Below are 23,598 nucleotides of genomic sequence, written 5' to 3' on the forward strand. Positions count from 1 at the left end.
ACTGTGAAAAACTGAAATAAATGATCATATTAGAAATAATAGCATTTTTTTTTAAGCTTCTATTTCTTTCTAATCAGGTGTGTGTGTGTGTGTGTGTGTGTGTGTGTGTGTGTGTGTGTGTGTGTGTGTGTGTGTGTGTGTGTGTGTGTGTGAGAGAGAGAGAGAGAGAGAGAGAGAGAGAGAGAGAGAGAGAGAGAGAGAGATGTGAAAGTTTAAGGGTGCATAAGTTGCTGGGGCTATAGTGCACCTTCAGGTACATGTATGTTTGTAACAAATTGCATTCTAATTGTGTGATTTTGCTTAATATAATTATTTTAAACTGTTTCTGTTGATTTCTTTAACACTGATTACCTAAACTCATTATCACATTATTTAATTAACTGATATGTACAGATTAAAATACCTAACATTGCCAGTATTACTTAATAGATTAGTGTTGTACGAGCATTATGGTTTGGCCATTTGCATCTGCAAATTTCTGCGGATACCTGAGGAAGAAGGAGCAAGTCATATACTCTCTCAGTGGGCATGTTGCAAAGTAAGTAGTTGTAAATAAAATTACTTATATAGTTTAACTTTCCTTAAAATACATTCATTTAGATAATATTTATATTATAAGTTTTCATTCTCTAACCTGAATAATGATTAATTTTTAGGCATGTTCATAAATGCATAATGTACCTATTATTTTTACTAGTTCATTTATCTGTCGATCCATCCACATGTAATGATCCCGCTACGAGTGGATGTATTTTCACGAAATTTTATATTTGGGTTTTTTTACGAAAGATTTGTCAAGACATTCTAAATTTTATTAAATTAGACCAATTAAATTCAGTCTCCCCCTTTATGTAAATAACTCAGTCTTGAGTTATTTATAGAAACTGAGTGGCCAGTTTATTAGGTACGTCCCTATCATCCAGGTGATGGATTGCTCCCATTAGAGACAGCTTCATATGCCCATACTTGGCTATATAAAGCAGGTAATCAGATACTGAGGAATTGTGTGTTTTTTTTTTATGTAAACCCCAAATACGAGAGGTATTAGAACCTATAGTACTTAGTACCGTGCTTGGGTTGGAGATTGAGAAGACGAAAGAAGATGTTTGTTGACATTGGACTTGAACTTCTGTAGACTGTAATTTTCAGGAAATATGTATGAAGGAAGGTTGTTCCAGAAAACGGCAATTGAATGAATAAACGAGGAAGATGAAAAGTTGGTTCTGTGAGTTTGAAGTTGGACAGTAAATGGATGTTGGCTGGTGGCGGCACATGTTCGGACTGTTTTGAGAACAGGATCTAGATAATTTGGGTGTAAGATGGACTAAGAAGTGGCAACTGAAGTTTAACCTTGACAAATGCATATGGGTAGAAGTAAACCCAGAGAAACGTACCAACTATGTGGTACTACACTTAAGATGGTAGAAAATGAAAAAGACCTGGGAGTAATTGCGCAGTCAGATATGAAGTTTTCTGAGCAATGCAGACAAGCTGCCTGGGCAGGTCATGGGGTTTTGTCAATGATATATAGGAATTTTGCTAGTAGGGAAAAGGAGGTGATTGTCCCTCTGTATAAGGCAATGGTCAGGACATGCCTTGAATACTGCGTACAGGTCTGGAGGCCTCATTTTAGGAAGGATGTAAATTTACTTGAGCATGTACAGAGAAGGGAATAAGATTGGTGAGGAGAATGAAGGGATCTTCTTACCAAGAGAGGCTTAAGTTCTGCAAATTGTAGTGGCTGGAGACTAGGCACCTGTGCAGTGATCTGATAGAGGTGTATAAGGCCTTGAATGGGTTGATCACGCTGAATTCTGATGGGATCCTTCCATTTGTTCAGATTACGAACCTAAGGTGGCATAAATTCAAATTAAAAAAGACATATGTAGAATAGATGTGCAGAAATTTGCCTTTAGCCAGCAGGTGGCTAATTGCTGGAACAAACTTCCATCTGTTGTTGTGGAAGTTGAAAGGTTAAATAAATTTAAGGAGGAACTGGACAGGCATTTGGAGGGAACGGTGTGATTGTTTTTGGCTGATGCTGCTTAAGCTCATACACTTGCTTTCTTGCATCACATGCCACTACTACTATAACATCACTCCACATATGCTTTTACATCAGCTAGGTAACTCACTCTCTCTGTCTGCCACTGTTCCCCTTTTTTATCATAAAATATATTCAGCTTGTCTGAATACTTTATGATAAAAAAACTATCAGTCCTATTCATTGCCTATCAGTTAACATAATCAAAATTCCAGGACTTACTTTCTCTGGTTTTCTCTTTATTTTTCTTCCCACTGCCTTGATAGGGTTCCTGGTTCCTGATTTCTTCCAAGCGGTTGTCTTCCCTGGTGTGGCTTACTGGTCCACTAGGCGTTCATCTCTGGACTGCATACTTTGTTGGTTCTTTCCACAATACAAGAGTTTTTCTTTGGGGACCCTGCTCTGGCCATTCATTTAGACTTTCTAGCAACTTTTAATACCCACTGAACTGTGCTGGCACTGTTCTCACTCTCATTTCCAAAAATCACTCTTCCCTCCACACCTCCAAAAATCTCTCTCACCTTCCAAAACTTGTCTCACTCCTCTCACACTCTTGTTTCTCCTTTTTGTTAATCCCTCTTCCCCCTTTCCTTGACCAATCACCATTAATTTCTCTTTTTACATCTTTATTATTATTCGCTAAAGTCTCTCCTCTTTGCTTTGGGAACCTTCTGTATGGCCAAGCCATCTTTCCGCAGAAATACCTGGGTTGTTTACGGAGCTGCTTCCATCAGTTACTTTACTAAATGGCCACTCTCTTATAATCCTGGTCGCCCTTCAGTTTTCAACGGCATTAGCATTAGTAGAGGCATTTGATGCAAGAAAGCAAGCTTATGCAGCATCAGCCAAAAAAAAAATAAAAAAATAACCACTTCCACTTCACCCCTCTGTTCGTTCGAAATACCTGTCCAGCTGAGCCTTAAACTTATTTAGGCTATCAACTTCCACGACAAGGGATGGAAGTCTATTCCACCAACCAACCACACGCTGGCTAAAGGCAAATTTCCTCACGTCTATCCTACATCTGTCTTTTCTCAATTTGAATTTATGCCCTCTCAGGCGATTATTCTGAGCAAGAGGAAGAATCCCATCAGCATTGAGCATGCTCAAACCATTCAAGGCTTTATACACCTCTATCAGATCACCTCGCTGGTGCCTAGTCCCCAGACACTGTACTTTGCAAAACTTAAGCCTTTCTTCATAAGAACACCCCTTTGTTCCATTCACTAATCTTGTTGCCCTTCTCTGTACTCGTTCCATCATCTCTACATCCTTCTTGAAATGAGGCCTCCAGACCTGTATACAGTACTCTAGGTGTGGCCTGACCAAAGTCAGTTTAAAACTGTAACACTTTGTATCTACCGAAACTTAAAGTGTCTTCCATTACTAGAGTCACAGCTGATTTCTCTTCAGGGTTAAATTTGAAAGTGTCTGCAATTCTGCCCTGACATGATAGGAGAGAGTATATGATGGGAGCCTTGTCAATCAATTTGGCCCTGGAGAGATTGTGCCAGGCTCATGGGGTAGAATTTTTTTTCAGTGTGGTCTGTACTTACTAACACGAAAGACTGTTCTACACGGATGGGATACACTTAAATAGAAAGTGTTCAAGGATATTTGCTGATGCCATTGAGGAAGTGTTAGGTGGGTCGGAAATCTGCTACCTTCTTGCGCTGCTTCTATTGGAATGAGCAGCAGCCTAGACAGCAAGTTGCTGGGGATTTCAAGAACTGCTGGGAGTCATCATGGAACAAGTAAATACATGGGCTGTGTTAGGGTATCTAAGAGTAACAACAGGTGCATGTATACTTGATGTACACAAATGCTAGAAGTATAGTAAATAAATTTGATGAATTTGAAGTGCTGGTCAAGACAGCACTGGGATATCAGAGACATGGTATCACACAGGTATAAGCAATGCATAATTGGAATCTGCGGCGTACAACCCCTGGCTTGTAGCCGTGAAGGATATTGTGTACGGCATGTGCGTTTTGAATGCAATAAAGAGTTCTTATTCTTCTTCCATGTGTACAGAAAGGATAGACAGGGTAGGAAGGGAGGAGGGGTTATGCTATTAGTTAAGAAACAACACAAAATCTAAGAAAGTGCATCTAGTTGACATTGGTGGACAGTGCAATGTTGAGTCAGTTTGGTGTAACATGAGCACTGGGAATGGGAAAATGAGGGTAGGAGTTTGTTATAGGCCTAATGACTCTAATCAGTATAATGAGCAATTGTGCATAAAAATAAGAGTGGGCCAATAAATCAGAATGTCTTGTAAAGGGGCATTTTAACTTTCCAGATATTGAATGGAATTTGTGGATTGATCATAGGCACTCCAGCATGATTTTGTGGATTTATTGAAGATTGTTTTCTAATATTTTGGGGCAGTTTTCTACAGTTCTAATGTTTGGGGGGCAACCAGAGGGAGCAATACTCTTGATCTGATTATCAGCAGTGATTATTCAAGAATTAAGAATTTTGCAGATAAAAGAACCACTAGGTGACAGTGATCACAGTCTACTGATGTGGGATTTGCTTAAAGATGTAACTACCGTTAAGGGTAAAGGTTTTTGCTTTGGTAAAGATGACTACAGTGGTCTGAGACAGTTGTTAAATTCTATACAGTGGGATCAACTGATGATGTTAAAAATAGCGAATTCTAAATGGGAAGCCATCAAGGAATTAGTCTTGGACGCTACTAGGCTTTTCATACCGTATAAGAAATACTGTCCAAGATTTAGACCTAAATGGATGTCAGATGAACTAATGAGGATCGTAACACAGAAGAAAAATATATAGGATGCATGTAAATTATCAGGTGACACAGAAGCCTGTGGTAGATATAAGCTAGTCTGTAATCAAGTCACAAAGTTAGGCAAGCGAAGGCTAATTATGCGAAATCCTTGGCAAAGGATGCAAAGAAAAACAGCAAGGATTTCTTTACTTATATAAACTCTAAAAGGAAGGGGATGAATCTGATTGGTCCACTTGACATCGATGGTTCGACTGTTGATGATCCTGCTAAGATAGCAAACAAACTGAATGAGTATTTTGCATCTACATTCACACATGAGGAATTATTAAGGTTTGAAAATGGCAGAAGGTTATCAAATTGTAGCAGGATACTTAATGATTTTGTAATAACTGAAAGCAAAGTGGAGGAGAAATTATTGAAGTTAAACATAAGAAAAGCACCCTGGGGTGGATGGGATCTATCCAGTTATATTAAAGGAGGCAGCAAAGCAACTAAGCAAACCTTTAGCCATAATTATGAGAGCGTCCTTGGACTCAGGGGAGGTTCCCATGGACTGGAGATGCAAATGTATCCCCAATTCACAAAGGGGGATCGAAGGGTGACACGAGTAATTACAGACCAGTTAGTTTAACTTCTGTTCCTGGTAAAATAATGGAGTCACTGGTTAAAGATGCATTGCAGGATCATCTAGACAAGACTGCAGCAATAATTCAGAAACAGCATGGGTTTGTTAATGGAAAGTCTTTACTGACAAATTTGATAGGATATTATGATGTGGTTACAAAGGAACTGGATGCAAAAAATAATTTTGATATCATATATTTGGATTTCAGGAAAGCTTTTGACACTGTTGCGCATGGAAGACTATTGTACAAATTGGAGCAGAATGGTATTAAGGGTAAGTTGCTACAATGGATAAAAGGATGGTTAAGTGGGAGAAGACAGAGGGTGGTAATCAATGGGTGCTGCTCTTCTTGGACTAATGTTATTAGTGGAGTCCCACAGGGTTCAGTGTTAGGTCCACTGTTGTTTTGTATATTTATCAATGATATTGATGAAGGTATATTGGGCTTAATGTCGAAGTTTGCAGATGATACAAAGGTTGGCAGGGTTGTTAATGACAGTAGTGGCAGTGTGCTACTGCAACAGGATCTAGATAATTTGGGCAGATGGGCTAAGAAGTGGCAACTGAAGTTTAACCTTGACAAATGCAAAGTACTGCATATGGATAGAAGTAACCCCAGAGAAACGTACCAACTGTGTGGTACTACACTTAAGCTGGTAGAAAATGAAAAAGACCTGGGAGTAATTGTACAGTCAGATACGAAGTTTTCTGAGCAATGCAGACAGGCTGCCAGGGCAGGTCATGGGGTTTTGTCAATGATATATAGGAATTTTGCTAGCAGGGAAAAGGAGGTAATTGTCCCTCTGTATAAGGCAATGGTCAGGACATGCCTTGAATACTGCGTACAGGTCTATGATATATAGGAATGTCATTTTTTTGTCAATGATATGTAGGAATTTTGCTAGCAGGGAAAAGGAGGTGATTATCCCTCTGTATAAGGCAATGGTCAGGCCACGCCTTGAGTACTGCGTACAGGTCTGGAGGCCTCATTTTAGGAAGGATGTAGATTTACTTGAGCGTGTACAGAGAAGGGCAACAAGATTGGTGAGAGGAATGAAGGGATCCTCTTACCAAGAGAGGCTTAAGTTCTGCAAATTGCAGTGGCTGGAGACTAGGCACCTGCACGGTGATCTGATTGAGGTATATAAGGCCTTGAATGGGTTGAGCATGCTGAATTCTGATGGGATCCTTCCACTTGTTCAGATTACGAACCTAAGGGGGCATAAATTCAAATTAAGAAAAGACAGATGTAGATTAGATGTGCGGAAATTTGCCTTTAGCCAGCCGGTGGTTAATTGCTGGAACAAACTTCCATCTGTCGTTGTGGAAGTTGATAGGTTGAATAAATTTAAGGAGGAACTGGACAGGCATTTGGAGGGAATGGTGTGATTTTTTTTTTTTTTTTTTTTATCTGATGCTGCATAAGCTCATACACTTGCTTTCTTGCATCAAATGTCACTGCTACTACTACTACTACTTCTAGTAATAGTTCAGATACAGCATGGGTTTGTTAAGGGAGTCTTGTGTGACCAATTTGATTGGATAGTGCAATGTGGTCACAAAGGAACTGGATGCAAAAAATAATTTTGATATCGTGTACTTGGATTTCAGGAATGCTTTCGATACCATTGCTCATGGAAAACTGCTGTACAAATTGGAGCAGTGTGGCATCAAGGGCAAATTTCTACAATGGATAAAGGGATGGTTGAGTGGGAGGTGACAGAGAGGTAATAAATGGACACTGTTATTAGTGGCGTCCCTCATGGTTCGGTGCTGGGCCCATTGTTGTTTGTATATTTATCAATTATATCGATGAAGGTATGTAAGGTTATTGTGCAAGTTTGCAGATGGTTCAAATGTTGGCAGGGTTGGTAATGATGGTAAAGACATTATGCTACTGTTACAGGAAATAGAAAAGTTAGGAAAATGGGCTGAGAAGTGGCAATGAAGTTTAATATTGACAAATGCAAAGTACTGCATGTGGGTAGCAGTAACCCAAAAGAAATGTACTAACTGTATGGTATTACACTCACGGAAGTGGAGAATGAAAATGACCTGGGGATAATTGTGCATTTAGATATGTAGTTCTCTGAGCAGTGCAGACTGGCTGCCAGAGCAGGTTATGGAATCTTGTCAGTGATATGTGGGAATTTTGCTAGCTGGCATAAGGAGGTGATTATACCCTTGATACGGGAATGGTCATTTTAGTATCTACATCCTTTCTCATTTTAGAAAGGATGTAGAGTTGCTAGAACGAGTACAGAAAAGGTCAACAACAACAGTGTTGAATCGGGGGGGGGGGGGGGGTGACTGGAGGCACGTTTCCCTCCCAGGGAAAAATAGTAATTTTTCTTTTATAAAACACCAATTCAATATATTTATGTCAAAGAAACACAACATGAAAAATCAGATCAACTAAGTGTGGTACTTCTTAGGTGGTACAAGAAAATAAATCACCAAAATTCAAAAGACACAAAATATTCAAAATAATTAAATGGGCAATATTTCTAGCTGCACAAACTGTAACTAAAAGCCACTATTTCAAGTGTCCACATTTTCATTTTATGGTTTTCAGGTTCCTATATTTTCACACAGACCATCTCCTGATAGTGTTTCACACAAACGGTCTTCTTGTGACAAATTATTTGTTTGTACTGCAGACAAGTTCACATCCACGAATAGGTTCGCCTGAATTGGTTTCTGACAGATGCTATTGTAATTATAAAGTGTCCTGCTGCTTTCAGGAAAAGGCTAAATGCCTGGGCAGAGAGGAGAGTCTACTGCAGTAGCTAATTGAATCATCGTCAGTTTTTCTTTATTGTTTTCACATTCCCTTTATTTGTTTTTTTTCACAGCAAGAGTCTACTTGTGGCTAATTCTCCTTTTGTATATGTAAACAAGACTACAAGACAGTTTGGTCACAACCTATAAACAGTATATTTTATAACCTTTTTATTATATATTTATCTACACTGTAATATTGCAAGATTGCATGAAGATAAGCTTAGAGGGCCCAAATGAGGTATCGAAAATATTAATAAATGAAGTACTTACTTACTTACTGTCAGTTTATTAACACAAGGTCCCCCTGACCAGCAAGTGGGCTAGGAGGGTGTACAGAAATTTTAAAATATTCATTATACACTTTTGTACAAATTTTCAGATCTTTACAATATAATTATTGTATAATAATAACTATTAAATCGATATATACACTTACTTAATTGTATTCACTTTGAAATTACATAGATCTTGATAATTGAAGAGTTAAATACATAGGTTGACTTCTTTATCAGCAACTAAAATGACATATTTATGTATATTTATTATATTATTGCATTTAATTGTTCATATCAAAAAAAATTTAATAAAAACTGCTCAATTTTCACAACAATCCTTGTGATTTAGTCAAGATTTGGTCTATAATTTGGCTTTGGTAGGTTTTATTGACTTCAAACTTTACCAGATCAATGGAGAAGGTGTTGAAGTGTTCAATGGTGTTACATGGGAACATTCTTTTTAGGGAGCCCAAGTTTGATAGCTTCATCCTAAGTGGGTGATGGCTTCTATTTCTTCCTCTTGTTAGTGCTATGATATCTTCTATTGATGGGGCATCAATATGGCGAGTTAGCAGCTTGGTAAGGGTTGACAGATTTTTTTTGAGGACAATGAGCTTCCAGGAGGTCATGGTTGACTAGGAGAATGGATTTTGAGATGGTGAAGGGGTTCCCTCCCAGACGGTTCACCCACCGCAGAATCCAATATTCCATTGATAGAAATTTATTACATCGAGAGGTAGATGCAGAGGACCAGACTTCTGAGGCATATAGTGGTATGGGTGTGAGAGATCTATTAATGTATTGTCCAATCAGTCTGGTGTTGTGTCAGCCTGCAAGCTCCTGGCGGATAGCCCAGAAAGTAGCATAGGTCTTCTTCTTTGCCTTTAGGAAGTGTTCCTTGAAATTTAAGTCTTCATCCCACGTTAGTCCCAGGTCAGTATGAGATGAAACTTTGGGGACTGACTCACCAATAACCGTAACTCGAATGTCATTCTTGACCTTCCTCTTCGCGATTGTCATGTGGGCTGACTTGGCATTGTTGAGTTGGAGTCCAGCTCGCTGTAAAAAGTCAATTAACTGTTGAATTTGCGTGGAGGTTTCATTATTAATTTTCTGTATCTGTTTGGGGTCTTTTGAATTGATAAAGAATTTTAGATCATCAGCGAAGGAACTAAAATTTGGATTTTTTGCGAGGAATGGTTCAAGTAGGATTGTAAAGAGGGTTGTCGACATCACCCCCACCTTGAGGTACACCCCTCATTGTATAGGTTGTTTTCTGGTGAGTTCCGTTGGTTATAATTAAGTGTCTCTGCTGTAGTAAGGACTTTAGAATGCTGACAATTTGGTTAGATATTTTGAAATATTCTATTAAGGTGCCTATAAGAGTAGGAATGGAGACAGTATCGAAGGCAGATTTGATATCGAAGAAGATTATGTCCAGTTGGGCTCTGTCATTCAAGGCTTTTTGTGCTCTGAAGAGAGTATCGAGGAGATTAGAGGTCGTGGACATATGGTGCAGGACTGTGTGGAGGTAGGGTGGTTGGTGAGCAAAAAAATGTTGAATAATCACTGGGCATATGAGTTTTTCAAATATCTTTAATAATGTGCATCCTATGGAGATTGGATGGAAGTCCTTAGGCATCTTGGGATTTCCAATTTTAGGGACTGGTTTGACATAATAAGATTTCCAGATTTCCGGTATGGTGCCTGTCTTTAGAAGCTTCTGGAAGATGTTTAAGAGAAGATCCACAATGTACACAGAGCACACCTCAACTATAAGTAGTGGTATACTGTCAAGGCCCTTAGTAGCTTTGTTGGGCAGGCCATTTATCACGTCAATGAGCTGCTGCTTGGTGATAATAACATCATCCATGGCAGAAAGAGTGTTCTGGTTTACACTAGGTAGGGTTGAAACTTCAGTGGTTGCATCTTGATGATCGAAAGATATGAGAGTCCACTCCTCAAATAGCTTTTCATCCATGTTGAGATGGTTGTTGCACTTTGGGAAAATTCTCCTGGTTTTTGTAATTTGGGATAATATCCTCCATAGCCAAGTGGTCAGGAGCGGGAGTGCAGTAGCACACGCTCTTTGAGTAGACCGGGGTTCAAGCCCCTGATTGCTGAATACAGTTGATCTGCCAACCCGCACTGGACCAGCATGGCAGATTATGGTCCATTTCCCTGCAGTGGGTTGATAATGGCTACACTTTACTTTTTTTTTTTTTTCTATATACTGTTGATGTGCTCCTCTCTTGAAGCGAAGGAAATGAGCTCTCTCTCTTTTAAAGGTTTTGTGGTCTGTACTCCTTCTCAATTTTAACGATTTTCTATATGCCCTCTGCTTACTTCTAAAGGCAATTTTCATATCCAAATGGAACCACCGCTGGGTTCTCTCAGTAATTCTGACTTGTTTAGACACTCCGATCGTGGCGATATGTCTCAACTGCTCATCTAGGGTCTGGATTGCCTCTTCAACAGATAGTGAAGATAAATTATCCCAATTAATGGTGGAGAGATGGTTGATAACTATATCAGGTTTCAGGAATTTTGGAGAAAAAATCAGATCAGAGTGAGTATCCGAATAGTAATTTCTAATTTTCTTTCCCAATAACGTTGGCATGGAGAAGGTACAGGTGATAGGTGAGTGATCTGATGAGAATGTGAAAGGGTTGGGTATGTTATTACAGTTGGGGAAGTTGTGGAATACTAGGTCTAAAGCTTGACCTTTTCTCATTGGCGGTGTGATACGTCTCCTGAGGTCTAAAGAATCCAAGGTTAACGTTAAGTCTTGTAGAGCTTTTACATGTCTTGGGACTGGCATATTGAAGTTTCCACCTACAACAGTTTGTTGAGTAGGGGCTAGGTTTGTTATTAACCAGGTCTGAAGTTCAATCCGTGTAACTTCGGAATGGCCAGGAGGGAGGTAAACCAAACAGAGTTGTATTTTCATTTGTTGATTAACCAGTGTTACACACAAAGCTTCAAAGTTGTTGGACTGGCTTAGTTTAACTCTAGTGGCCTGCCACTGGATTGGAAAGAATATTTGGACGCCCCCTCCTCTTCCCATACCTCTACTGTTTCCGATACCTTTGTAAGGGGTAGTTTTAAGAAGTATATCAATTTGTCACTCACTTGTCAGCCAGGTCTCCATTAAACAGATGAGATCAGTTTCTCTGAGAGATAAAAGCGTTTGGAGGTAGTGGAACTTATTAGATAATTTGTAGGAAATATCGCAATTGCGTAGTTTTTGATTCAATCTCCAAACTAGCCATTAGTTGCTATGTTGGATTAGATTGTGAGTTTTGTCTGTGCACCCTCACAGGGCATCTTTCTTTAAAAGGCTTATCCAGTGTTTCTGGAGGCCAGTTCTTCTGGTTCATGACAGTATTAGTCGCGTTAGATGTGCATATCAGTAGGAAGGAGGCATAGCATGTGTGTTTGGTTCTTAATTTCTTTACGTCCACTTCAAACCCATATTCCATCAAAAAGAGACTTTTAATACTCTCTGTTCTTGTCTCAGGGCCCAGTCTGGATACGAAGATCCTTTCTCTGGTGCGAACAGCTGATATATGGTATATGTCCACCAGTCTTCTTGCCTGAGTAATCAATGGGAGGTTTGTATCGACTGATACATTAGTAGTTCGCTGAGAGAGATTAGCTTTAGATGGGACATGCTTAAATTTTTTACTTTGGTTTTCGACTATGGGAATTTGGACTGTCTCCGCACATGTGGGATACTCAATTAAAGTCGAATTCGTTATGCTTGTTTTAGGGCTTACAGAGGTCTGGGTGGGGACTATGATTCCTCTTGTACATGATGCTTCAGTCACTGGTGGGGAACCTGGTGAATCACGTCTTTGCTGACATGGCAGCCTAGTGGAGTAGGAATTTTGTTTAGCGAGTTGTTGTTGGCATGTTTTTGTTTTTTTCTGAAGTTCGGCACATTCGTTTGCATTCTCTCCTTCATTCACATGGAGTGGAATCTCAGTGGTAGCAGGCATACTATCCAGAGTGGGCATACTATCCTCTTGAGGTTCGTTGGGGTAAGGATGGTTTAATATTGGTTTTATTAGTGAATGTTGATGTTGGAATTCCCATTTCACTAACAAATTGTTTGAAGTCATGCAGTTGTGTTTCTATGTCATTTAGTTTGTCTTGACGGGTGGTCCTGGAAGGCCCGGCTAGGATCAATCGGCTAGTAGGTTCGCCTGCGAGGGTCAACCGTGTCAAAGCCACGCCCCTACCCTCATGGTCCGAGGGACAGGATTCAGGCTGGCGGCGGTGCGGGTATAGTGTCTGGGTAGCCCTGGCGTCCCACTCCCGAGCGCATTTATTGCATGCCGGGTAGTGGGCGTCCCTTTGGGCTCCGTGGTGGGTGGGGAGCCCGGGCACTGAACAACTTAAAAATTTCCATGAATCCTGATAAACTTACTTCTTCAGGGGCCCCAACCCGGTCCCTATCTGAAAACATAGACGGAGAGGCAGATATTATTGCAACAAAGAGGCAGCGAACCGAAACATCACCATCAGGGCCTGTCCCAAGATTTCTCATTATGCATTCCACCAATGAAAAACCGATTGGCAAAATGTCGCCCTTTTTTATTCAAAAAGGGTTAGACGGGTTAGCAGGTTCTCCCAAATCAGTTAAGAGGCTCCGTTCTGGAGACCTCTTAATTGAAACTAAAAATGACAGGCAATCGGAACATCTACTCCGAGTAACATCAATCGGAGGTATCCCTATAACAGTGACACCACACAGAACACTCAATTCATCGAGAGGTGTCATTTCGGAGTGGGACCTTCTCGACGTATACGAGGAGGAAATCTGCTCCGAATTAAAACCACAGGGAGTCATTGCCGTCAAGAGAATCACTGCGCGAAGGGATGGAAAAATTGTTAAAACCAGGAGCGTTATCCTGACTTTTAACACTCCTAAACCTCCTGATGAGATTAAAGCTGGATATATCAACTGTTCAGTGCGTCCATACATTCCGAACCCTTTACGGTGCTTTAAGTGCCAGAAGTATGGACATTCTCAAATGGCCTGCCGTGGAGTCCTTGCATGCGCTCGATGCGGTGCAAAGGACCACAAAACAACAGCATGTTCAGCCGCAAAACCCACCTGTATTAACTGTGAAGGCGAACACCCGGCCTATTCACGAGCATGCCAGAGGTGGAAAGAAGAGAAAGAAATTCAACGGCTGAAGGCAGAGCTAAATATATCATACCAGGAGGCAAGGAAATCGGTCAAACCCCTGAATACCAACAGACCTACCTACGCCCAGAAGGTAGCAGGGAGATGTTCCGTCGGAACTCAGACGGACATGACCATTCCTCCAAAGGAGTCTTTCACTCCCATCGCGCGGTATCTATTAAGTTCTCAAAAACCCGCACAAAAGGACCAATCAGCTGCCACTCCTATATCGGTACCTCCTAACGCTCCACAAGTTCCAAAGGTAACTATTAAAGAAAAGAACAAAAAAGGGGAAGTACCACCTAGTACCCAAGAAAGGATGGATGTTGAGCAAAAGGAGGTACCCGAAGAGTCAGTCTTGGAACTCTTTGCGGAGGAGGAAATGGACACGGGACAGCGTCCATTCTTCCCCAAAAAAGACAAATCCAAGACAGATAAAAGTAAGCCCTCAGCACCTCGGAAGCCGCCTGATGGACCCACCAAGCCAAAATAATGGCTAAATTCCTACAATGGAATTGTCGTGGATTCCGGCGAAATATAGATGACATCAAGGCCCTCCTGCAAAAGCACGAGCCAGTTTGCTTTTGCTTGCAGGAGACATATCTCAAGGCAAATGACGATCCCACCATGCACAACATCACAGTTTTCCGAAAGGATAGAATTGCGGACGGCTCTGTACATGGGGGAGTGGCTATCCTTGTGGGTAACCATACCCCAGTGCAGCCCTTGCTAATTACAACCAGCATAGAGGCTGTTGCAATTCGCCTTTCAGTGGGATTCTTATTAACTGTATGCTCTATATATTTGCCACCTGGGACTGACATCTCCCAGGCAGACCTTGATGATCTTCTAACGCAGCTGCCTCCCCCTTTCTTACTTCTTGGGGATTTTAATGGACATAACACCCTGTGGGGTAGTGCTAACATCAATCGAAGGGGACGAGTCATAGAGCACATGCTCAATGATAATGACCTTTCCCTTCTAAATACTGGAACAAACACCTTTTCCCACATGCCTACCCGTACTTTTTCTGCCATTGATCTCTCTATCTGCTCCCCTTCTCTACTCCCTTCACTCACCTGGGAAGTGGAGGAGAGTCCGTACGGTAGTGATCACTTCCCCGTGATAACCTTGCTACACAGTGGGAGACCATGTCTTCCCTTCAGGCTACCACGGTGGAAGATTGATCGGGCTGACTGGACTGCCTTCCAACACCAGGCAAATTTTGATCTTAGTACAGTCAGTCAAGAGCCTATCAATGATGCAGTTAAGTACATCACAGAAAATATTGTCCAAGCAGCTTCTAATGCTGTCCCAAAAACATCAGCCCGGTTTCCACCATTTCCTAAACCTTGGTGGAATTCACAATGCACAACAGCAAAAAAGGCTCAAAACAAAGCGTGGGGGATATTTCGCCGATATCCTACCACAAACAACCTTATAGCCTTCAAACGTGCACGAGCCAAAGCACGCTACATTCGTCGTCAGAGTCAAAAGGAATCATGGATCCGTTTTACATCATCTATTAACCAGTCTACCAACTGTAAGGTAGTCTGGGATAAAATCCGGAAAATGAAGGGGAAATATACATCCCACCCTTCTTCAATCCTAGATTATAATGGATGCGCTATTGCAGATCCAACTGCAATAGCCAATGCTCTTGGGGAAACATTCTCTAACATCTCTTCAACATCTTCGTATTCCCCAGAGTTCCTGGTCCTGAAATACAAAACCGAAAAACAGGCACTTAACTTTAAATGTAAGAGCATCTATCCCTACAACGGGGATTTCACTATTCTGGAACTAAAAAGAGCCCTCGCTCTTTCCAAAGCAAGTGCCGTTGGACCAGATGGCATCCATTATGAAATGATTAGACATCTTTCACCAAAATCTATGGATTGTCTGCTCCTTCTGTATAACAGAATCTTTACTGAAGGGCAGTTTCCGGACTCCTGGCGAAAGGCAATCATTCTTGCCTTTCCCAAGCCAGGAAAGGATCCAAAAGTCACCACCAACTATCGTCCTATTGCTCTGACTAGCTGTCTGTGCAAAATCCTGGAGAGAATGGTCAATTCTCGTTTAATATGGTATTTAGAATCAAATGACCTTCTCTCCAGCATCCAGTGCGGCTTCCGAAGGAACCGGTCCACTTTGGACCATCTTATTAGATTGGAAGCATCCATCCGGGATGCTTTCCTAAAACGGGAACACTTGGTGTCGGTGTTCTTTGACATGGAAAAAGCGTATGACACAACTTGGAGATTTGGCATTTTAAAAGACTTACATGGCCTAGGCCTTAGAGGGCATCTCCCTTTGTTTATTAAAAACTTTTTAGCCAATCGATCGTTCCAAGTTCGTGTGGGATCCTCACTCACTCGCTCCTTTAGCCAAGAGGAGGGAGTACCACAAGGATCAGTATTAAGTGTCACGCTTTTTGCCATCAAAATAAATTCCATCACAGAACAACTTCCTCCAACTGTAAACAGTGCCCTCTATGTTGATGACTTTAGCATTTTTTGCCAGTCGTGCAACATGAGGGTTATTGAAAGACAACTGCAGAAATCCATTGATAGTCTGAATTCCTGGGCACTTGCTAATGGCTTCAGGTTCTCGCCGGAGAAGACCGTTTGCGTACACTTTTGTCGCAAGCGTAATCTTCATCCTGAACCTGAATTAAGGCTCGGACAAAATGCCATTCCAGTAGCAGCGAACATAAAATTCTTGGGACTCATATTCGATAAGAAATTGAACTTTTTGGATCATATCCGTCAACTCCGCACAAAGTGCACGCGTGGGCTTAATATTCTCCGCTCGCTCTCCTCTACATCTTGGGGAGCAGACAGATGCACCCTACTACGGCTGTATCGTGCACTTGTGCGATCCAAACTAGATTATGGGTCCCAAGTCTATACTTCAGCCAGAGACAGTGCCCTTCGATGGCTGGACCCTGTCCATCATCAGGCTCTACGTATCGCTACTGGAGCATTTCGAACATCTCCTGTCCAGAGCTTATACGTCGAAGCAAACGAACCACCGTTATCGCTTCGTCGTAGGCAGTTGTCTCTAAAGTACGCCTTAAAACTGAAATCCCTGCCAGACCATCCTACGTGGCCATTCGTTTTTGAGCCACGATGGGAAAATTTGTACAACACCCGTAAGACTGCCAATCGTCCTTTTGGTATTCGTCTCCAAGAGCTACTCAAAGAACTTAATATGAAGGTAGACAAGGTTGCCCAAACACCAAAGCAACCCTTTCCACCCTGGCATGCTCGTGTCCCGGCATGTGATTTGTCCCTTAGAAATTGGGGAAAGTCGGACACTCCATCTTCGGTCTACCTGCAGCTTTATTCAGCACACCGAGCTGCATATCCCGACTTCGCGCCAGTCTACACAGACGGTTCGAAGTCGGAATTATATGTGGGATCTGCTGCTGTCTTTACAGACAGCACTACATCGGAGCAGATTCCCTCTGAATGCAGCATATTTACTGCAGAGCTGCATGCAATTGAGTTAGCCTTGGATCACATTAGTAAATGCCAATACCAACGGTTCATTTTATATTCTGATTCTCTCAGCGTGTTACAGGCTTTAATATCCTTGAGATATAATCCTCATCCAGTTCTGTCTAGCATTCAGCAGAAGATTCACGTCCTCCACGAACGCGAATATGACATCCGCTTCTGCTGGATTCCGAGCCACATTGGGATTAGGGGAAATGATTTGGCTGACGCCGCAGCCAAATCAGCAATTCCCAATAATAACCGCTGCCTGTTAGTCCCCTATACAGACTACAGGCAAATAGTACATCAAAAGTTACATTCCCAATGGCAGGATTCATGGAATAGACAGACTGCGAATAAATTACATCACATAAAGCCTGTAATTGAACCGTGGCAGTCTAGTCTGCGCAGGAATCGTAAGGAGGAAGTTGTTCTTGCCCGGACCCGCATAGGACATAGTCATTTGACTCATTCATTTTTGCTGAGGGCTGATGACCCTCCTATGTGTGAGTCCTGTGGCACAATTTTAACAATTAGACACATTTTAGTTGAATGTCCAGATTTTAGCAATATCCGTTTTACCGCTTTTATTCATCTGACTGAGCCGTATACACTCAGTCAGATTTTATCTGACAATGACAATGTGTCTGCTGTTTTTTGCTTTTTAAAAACAATAAATATTTTTACTCTTATATAAAATTTTTACTTTGTGCTTTTATATATTTGTTATACCTTTTTGACATAGTGACCTAACTAATTAGGTCACTGAAAATTTAAAAAAAAAAAAAAAATTTTTTATAAATGACCTGGTCTTGGCGCATTATAGCCTTAGTCGCTAATGCGCCAATAAAACCCAAACCCAAACCAAACCATTAGTTTGTCTTGATACACATGCAAAGAAAAAGGAAACAAGAATAAGATTATTATGATACAGTACTTGCATGTTTGTTTATAATTTGATTAATTTTTTTTTCTCGCAAAATTTTAATCGGTTATTTTCCTATTATTAAAAACGGTGATTATTGTCAGTAATGTGGTTTTTTGAACTGACTATTAGTATTTAGATGTTAAATAATAAATATTTCCTTTTGTTTTCTCATATTCTCTTATTATAACATTCATAAATATGCATAAATCTGTATATTTATATTTATGAATATAATAAAGAATAATTGAATTAAGAAGCTAATTAATCATGGAGAGTGGAATGTGACTGTATGAAAAGGAAGATAATATTGATTATGGATCAGGGACACTGCATTAGCAAAACATACCCTAAAGCCATAATGTGTGCATACATATATATATATATAAAGTATATTTTATGTAGAAAGCGTGAAGAAGAAGAGTTTGGTTTAAACCTATTGAATTTACGGTATACACTGCGAGCTCGACTAAAGTGAACTCGACTAAATGGATAAGGAATGTAGCGATATATGGTATGAAAAAGAAGAAGATATAGACAGGAAATAAAATAAAAATAAGATGCAAAAAGGCGACCGAAATAAGATTACAATGCGGTGTTTTTCACAATTTCAGTGTCATCATCAGAGGTCATCCACCGAAATTATGAGAAAGACAGCAGTGTTCTTGCTTCTGTTTCCGACATGTTCTGTATGCTATGGTACACGTGTGCTGTATCCATGTGTTGAGAACGAAATTTTTTAAAATTTTTAAAAAGTTTTTTAAGATTTGCGGTAAGAATAGGGTCTAATAGATTGTGCTAATAAATGTAGTGCATGCAGATCATGGATGACCTTACAGAAGCAAGTGAAAAAAATTGAAAAAAACTAAGGTAATGAATATGGGAATAGACAGGAAGAAAGGGATTTACCGTTACCTTGTAAAACTGACCAAACGACCAAGATGGCAGTGTGCCGGTATATTTATGTGTAGGTACACTAGCGGCTAATATTTATGTCTAATATGCATAAATATGCATAAATATAAATATACAGATTTATTTGTAACATTACATATGTTGTAAATATAAAATAATAATAAAAAATATAAACATACCTACCTTTAAGTATGTTTATAAAAATATAAACATACTTAAAGGCTCCATTGGAGAAGAGACAATCACCAAGTTGTGATCTCAGGTGCCTAAAGGACCACTTACTTCGACCGTGTACTTAGAAGGGTTGTTTGTGAGAAAAAGATCAAGCGTGTTGGCTGCATGGTTAGGATTGTCCGGTATTCTTGTAGGTAAATGAACAATCTGTGCAAGTTCATTAGTAATTGCAAAAGCCTCAGCATCTCAATCAGCTGGGGCAGTGTGACTAGAAAACGGAAGCCAGCTGGAATTGTGAACATTAAAATCACCAAGAAAAATTACCTCACTGTTGGGAAAGTTGGACTGGAAAAAGTCAAGTTGCAAAGAGAGGAAGTCAAAGAGTTCCAAGTGATTAGTGGAGTTGGGAGAATGGTAAAGACAACAGATGAATTTGACAGAATGAGGTAGAGAGATTTTAAGCTAGAGAAGATCGAAATGAGGAGATTCCAAATTACCAAGTCTTTGACAGGGAATATTGGAACGGACATATGCACATGTACCACCTTTGAGGCGAAAGGAATCATACAGCGAATAATTTGGGCAACTGAGATGATCAGTGGTTGAATCAACTGATTAGTGAGATTCTGTCAGAAAAAGTACATATGATTTGGCAGACTGCAAGTGGAAATGGACATCGTTGAGATTAGAATTGAGACCACGTATATTTGTGAAATGAATTAGGAAATGTTTGGGAGGTTTAGATCTTTTTGCAGATAAGATATTTGGAGTGACTGAATGGGAATTTTTTTGGCGGATGCTGTATAAGATTGCTTTCTTGCATCGAATGCCTCTGCTAATGCTAGAAAATGTGGTTCAGAAAAAGAATGTGATAACAGCTTTGAGGAATGGAATTATGGCTAGGTATCATAAACACGAAGGTCTCTGTAGCTGGGTGGTCAGAAGTAGGAGTACAGTAGCACATACGTAGCATTTGCTACTGTACTCCTACCATATTTAACAATCTGGGTTCCATTTTTAACAATCTGGTCTACTGTACTCCTACCATATTTAACAATCTGGGGTTCAAGCCCCTGATTGTTAAATATGGTCAATCCCTACTGGACCACTGTGGGAAATTATGGTCCATTTCCCTCAACATGAATTGTTGTGGAGGCTTCCATCCTTCAGTGGGTTGATAATGGCTGCAGTTTACCTTTTTTGCCTATCATAAACAGAGTGAATGTAGCCTGGAAATTAAACCTAAAATTTTACAAGAAGTTGATAGGAATGAACAAAGTAAAAAGGACATTGCAAAAGAATATAACATCCCTCTACCTACTTTGTCTGTAATACTTAAATACTAAACAAACTTTAACTGCATGACACTGGATCAGCAGTAAGAAACAGGAAACAAATTCACGATACAAATCATGTTGAGCTCATGACAAAACTTTTCGAGTGTTACCAACAAATGTGTATATCTTATTTTTCAGCTGAAAAGAAAAGGCTAATTATCTAGCTCAACATCATTAAATTAGTGACTTCAAATAATATAGCTCAGCAACATGAAGTTAGTGATTTCAAATGCAGCAGCAGCAGCAGCAGCTAGTTCCATAGATTTAAGGACAGGAATAACATAGTTTCACAAAATGTTTGCATCGAGTCTTGATCAGTTGACAAAGAAAAGGCTACATACTTATTATGTTCTGTATGCTCCATTCTTTAAAAATATGAGCAAAAGGATATATTTTTTATCTCAGTGGGATGGGTGTATTTTATAATTTGCTGCCAAATAAAACTCTTGTTATCAGGAAGTCTTGTAATGGTTTAAAATTAAGTAAACAAAGGATCAGTATTCTGTTGTGCTGCAATGCGCAAGACCAAACTGATCCACTTGCCTTAGATAAACTTTCCAAGCCAAGATGTTTTTAAGGAGTTAACCAACTTCCATGTAATTATGAAGCCAATTAAAGTGCTTGGAATTGAGGAATGGAATTATGGCTAGGTATCATAAACATGAAGGTCTCTAATGCTGAGTGATCAGAAGCTGGAGTACAGTAGCACACGCTCTTTGAGTAGCCCAGGGTTCAAGCCCCTGACTGCTAAATATGGTCAATCTGCCAATGCGCACTGGACCACCGTGGCAAATTATGGTCCATTTTCCTCAAAATTTTCAGCTTTGGTTAGAGGCAATAGAAGAATGGTTTCAGAAAAAACAAACATTTTTGATGATTCTAGATTGTTGAACATTACATTTTGTTGAAGTACTTAAGTTGACAAATATATGGTTGTTGTTCTTACCTTCCATTACCACCAGTTTTCAACCATTGGATCAATGCATTATTTTAATCTCAAGAGAGTATATAGAGTCTGCCTAATAAGGTATTTGATCTGCAGCATAGAAGGGAAAAGTTTGCAGCCAAAGTGGAATAACTTTTTGGATGCTGCCCAAAATATTGTTGCTTGCATCAATCAACAATAACCAACCATGTCAGAGAGAGGAGATTTTCTGTGCAACATCGAAAAATGTGGCACAGAAAATGAATGTGATAGTAATGTTTAGGAATGGGGGACTTGGAAGGAGCATATGGATTTATCTGGTGAATTTGATGAGTTTGTTAAGCCAAATGATGAAGTTGCTACCCCAGTACCAATTTGGTACTTAGAAGACCTGCTGATTACTAAGCAAATCAAAGTTTTTGTTACCAGTCACGAAAGTAAAAAAGTACTCTCTACTTTCTAATAAAATATGTTGAAAACAATAGTGAATGTGTTGGTCTGCAATAATGATGATAAAGAAACAACTATTGCATTTCATAAATCCTGTGCTGCAGTTAAGATGCATATAAGACATCTAAACAGATTATGTACTATTCTGATTATTGTAAACAAGACTTGCAGACTGTCCACCTCATCTGTTGATCTAAACTAATATGTCTGATTCTTCCTTAAAAAATTACCACAGTGCCAGATGGTAGTTTGTTCCAGTAATCAATTACTCTATTGCTGAAAGCAAATTTTTAAACATCTATCCTGTGTGGCATTCGAGGCGAATTGCTGCTATGGATAAAGGCATGGTTGAGTGGGAGAAGACAGAGAGTGATAATCAATGGGCACTGCTCTTCGTGGACTAGTTATTAGTGGAGTCCCTCAGGGTTCAGTGTTGGGTCCATTGTTGTTTTCTGTATTTATAAATGATATTGATGATGGTATATCAGTATCATCTGTTTTGCAGATAATACGAAGGTTGGCAGGGTTGTTAATGACAGCACGCTGCTGCAACAAGATCTAGAAAAGTGGAGCAGATGCGTTGAGAGGTGGCAAATGAAGTTTAACATTGACAAATGTAAAGTACTACATATGGAAAGCAGTAACCCCAGAGTAACATATCAACTCTGTGGTATTACAGCTTTGGTTTTGGTTTATTACTGCCTGCACAATTACCTGGAGGTAATTGTGCAGGCAGATGTGAAGTTTTCTGAGCAGTGCAGACGGTCTGCAAGAGCAGCTCATGGTGTCTTGTCAATGATATACAGGAATTTTTCTAGCATGGATAAGGAGGTGATTATCCCCTTGTATAAGACAATGGTCAGGCCACACCTTGAGTACTGTATACAGGTCCGGAGGCTTCATTTGAAGAAGAATATAGAGCTGTTGGAATGAGTACAGAGAAGGGCAACAAGATTTGTTGTTGCCCTTCACTTACAAAGAAAGGCTGACGTTTTGCAAATTACAGTGTCTGGAGACTAGGCACTTGTGAGGTGATCTGATTGAGGTGTATAAAGCCTTGAATGGTTTGAGCATGCTCAATGCTGATGGGATTCTTCCTCTTGCTCAGAATAATCACCTGACAGGGCATAAATTCAAATTGAGGAAAGACAGCAGTAGGATAGATGTGTGGAAGTTTGCCTTTAGCCAGCGTGTGGTTGATTGCTGGAACAAATTTCCATCTGTCGTTGTAGAATTTGATAGCTTAAATAGATTCAAGGCAGAACTTGACAAACTTGGAGGGAGTGGATGGGTGAAATAAGAGTTTTTTTTTTTTGGCTGATGCTATATAAGCTTGCTTTCTTGCGTCATGTGCCTTTGCTAATGGTAATGCTAATCCTACAGCCATCCTTTTTTTTTTTGTTGTAGTTAATGATATCATTATTAAGTTTACCTGATCCAATTAAACCCTTTGACACTTCTGTCAGGTCTTCTCTTAAGTGCCTGGTTTCCAAGCAATGCAATTTGCAGAACCAGTCTTTTGTGATATGGATACATACCCCATGTGTCCTTGACTAATCTGGTTGCTCTTCTTTGCACACGTTGTAAGAGATCCATATCTTTCTCAAAATGAGGTTTCCAGGTCTGTTCACAGTACACAAGATGTGGTCTTACCATAGCTTTATATAAGGAGATTATCACTTTCTTTTATCG

At 40.0% G+C, this 23,598-nt stretch overlaps 1 protein-coding gene across 3 annotated transcripts in view; it reads left to right on the top strand.

Moving 5' to 3' along the window:
• Positions 1–23,598, top strand: part of Vps16A (vacuolar protein sorting 16) — a 489,369-nt gene that overhangs the window by 300,253 nt on the left and 165,518 nt on the right. For all 3 annotated transcript variants that reach the window (XM_090381825.1, XM_090381827.1, XM_090381826.1), the window contains one exon: positions 394–538. In XM_090381825.1, the coding sequence (XP_090237951.1) occupies positions 394–538 (145 nt within the window). The remainder of the gene's footprint in view (positions 1–393; positions 539–23,598) is intronic.

Source organism: Mastigoproctus giganteus, chromosome 9 (genome assembly GCF_048544385.1).
Source record: "Mastigoproctus giganteus isolate SK-2022 chromosome 9, ASM4854438v1, whole genome shotgun sequence".
NCBI classification, from domain to species: Eukaryota; Metazoa; Arthropoda; class Arachnida; order Uropygi; family Thelyphonidae; genus Mastigoproctus; species Mastigoproctus giganteus.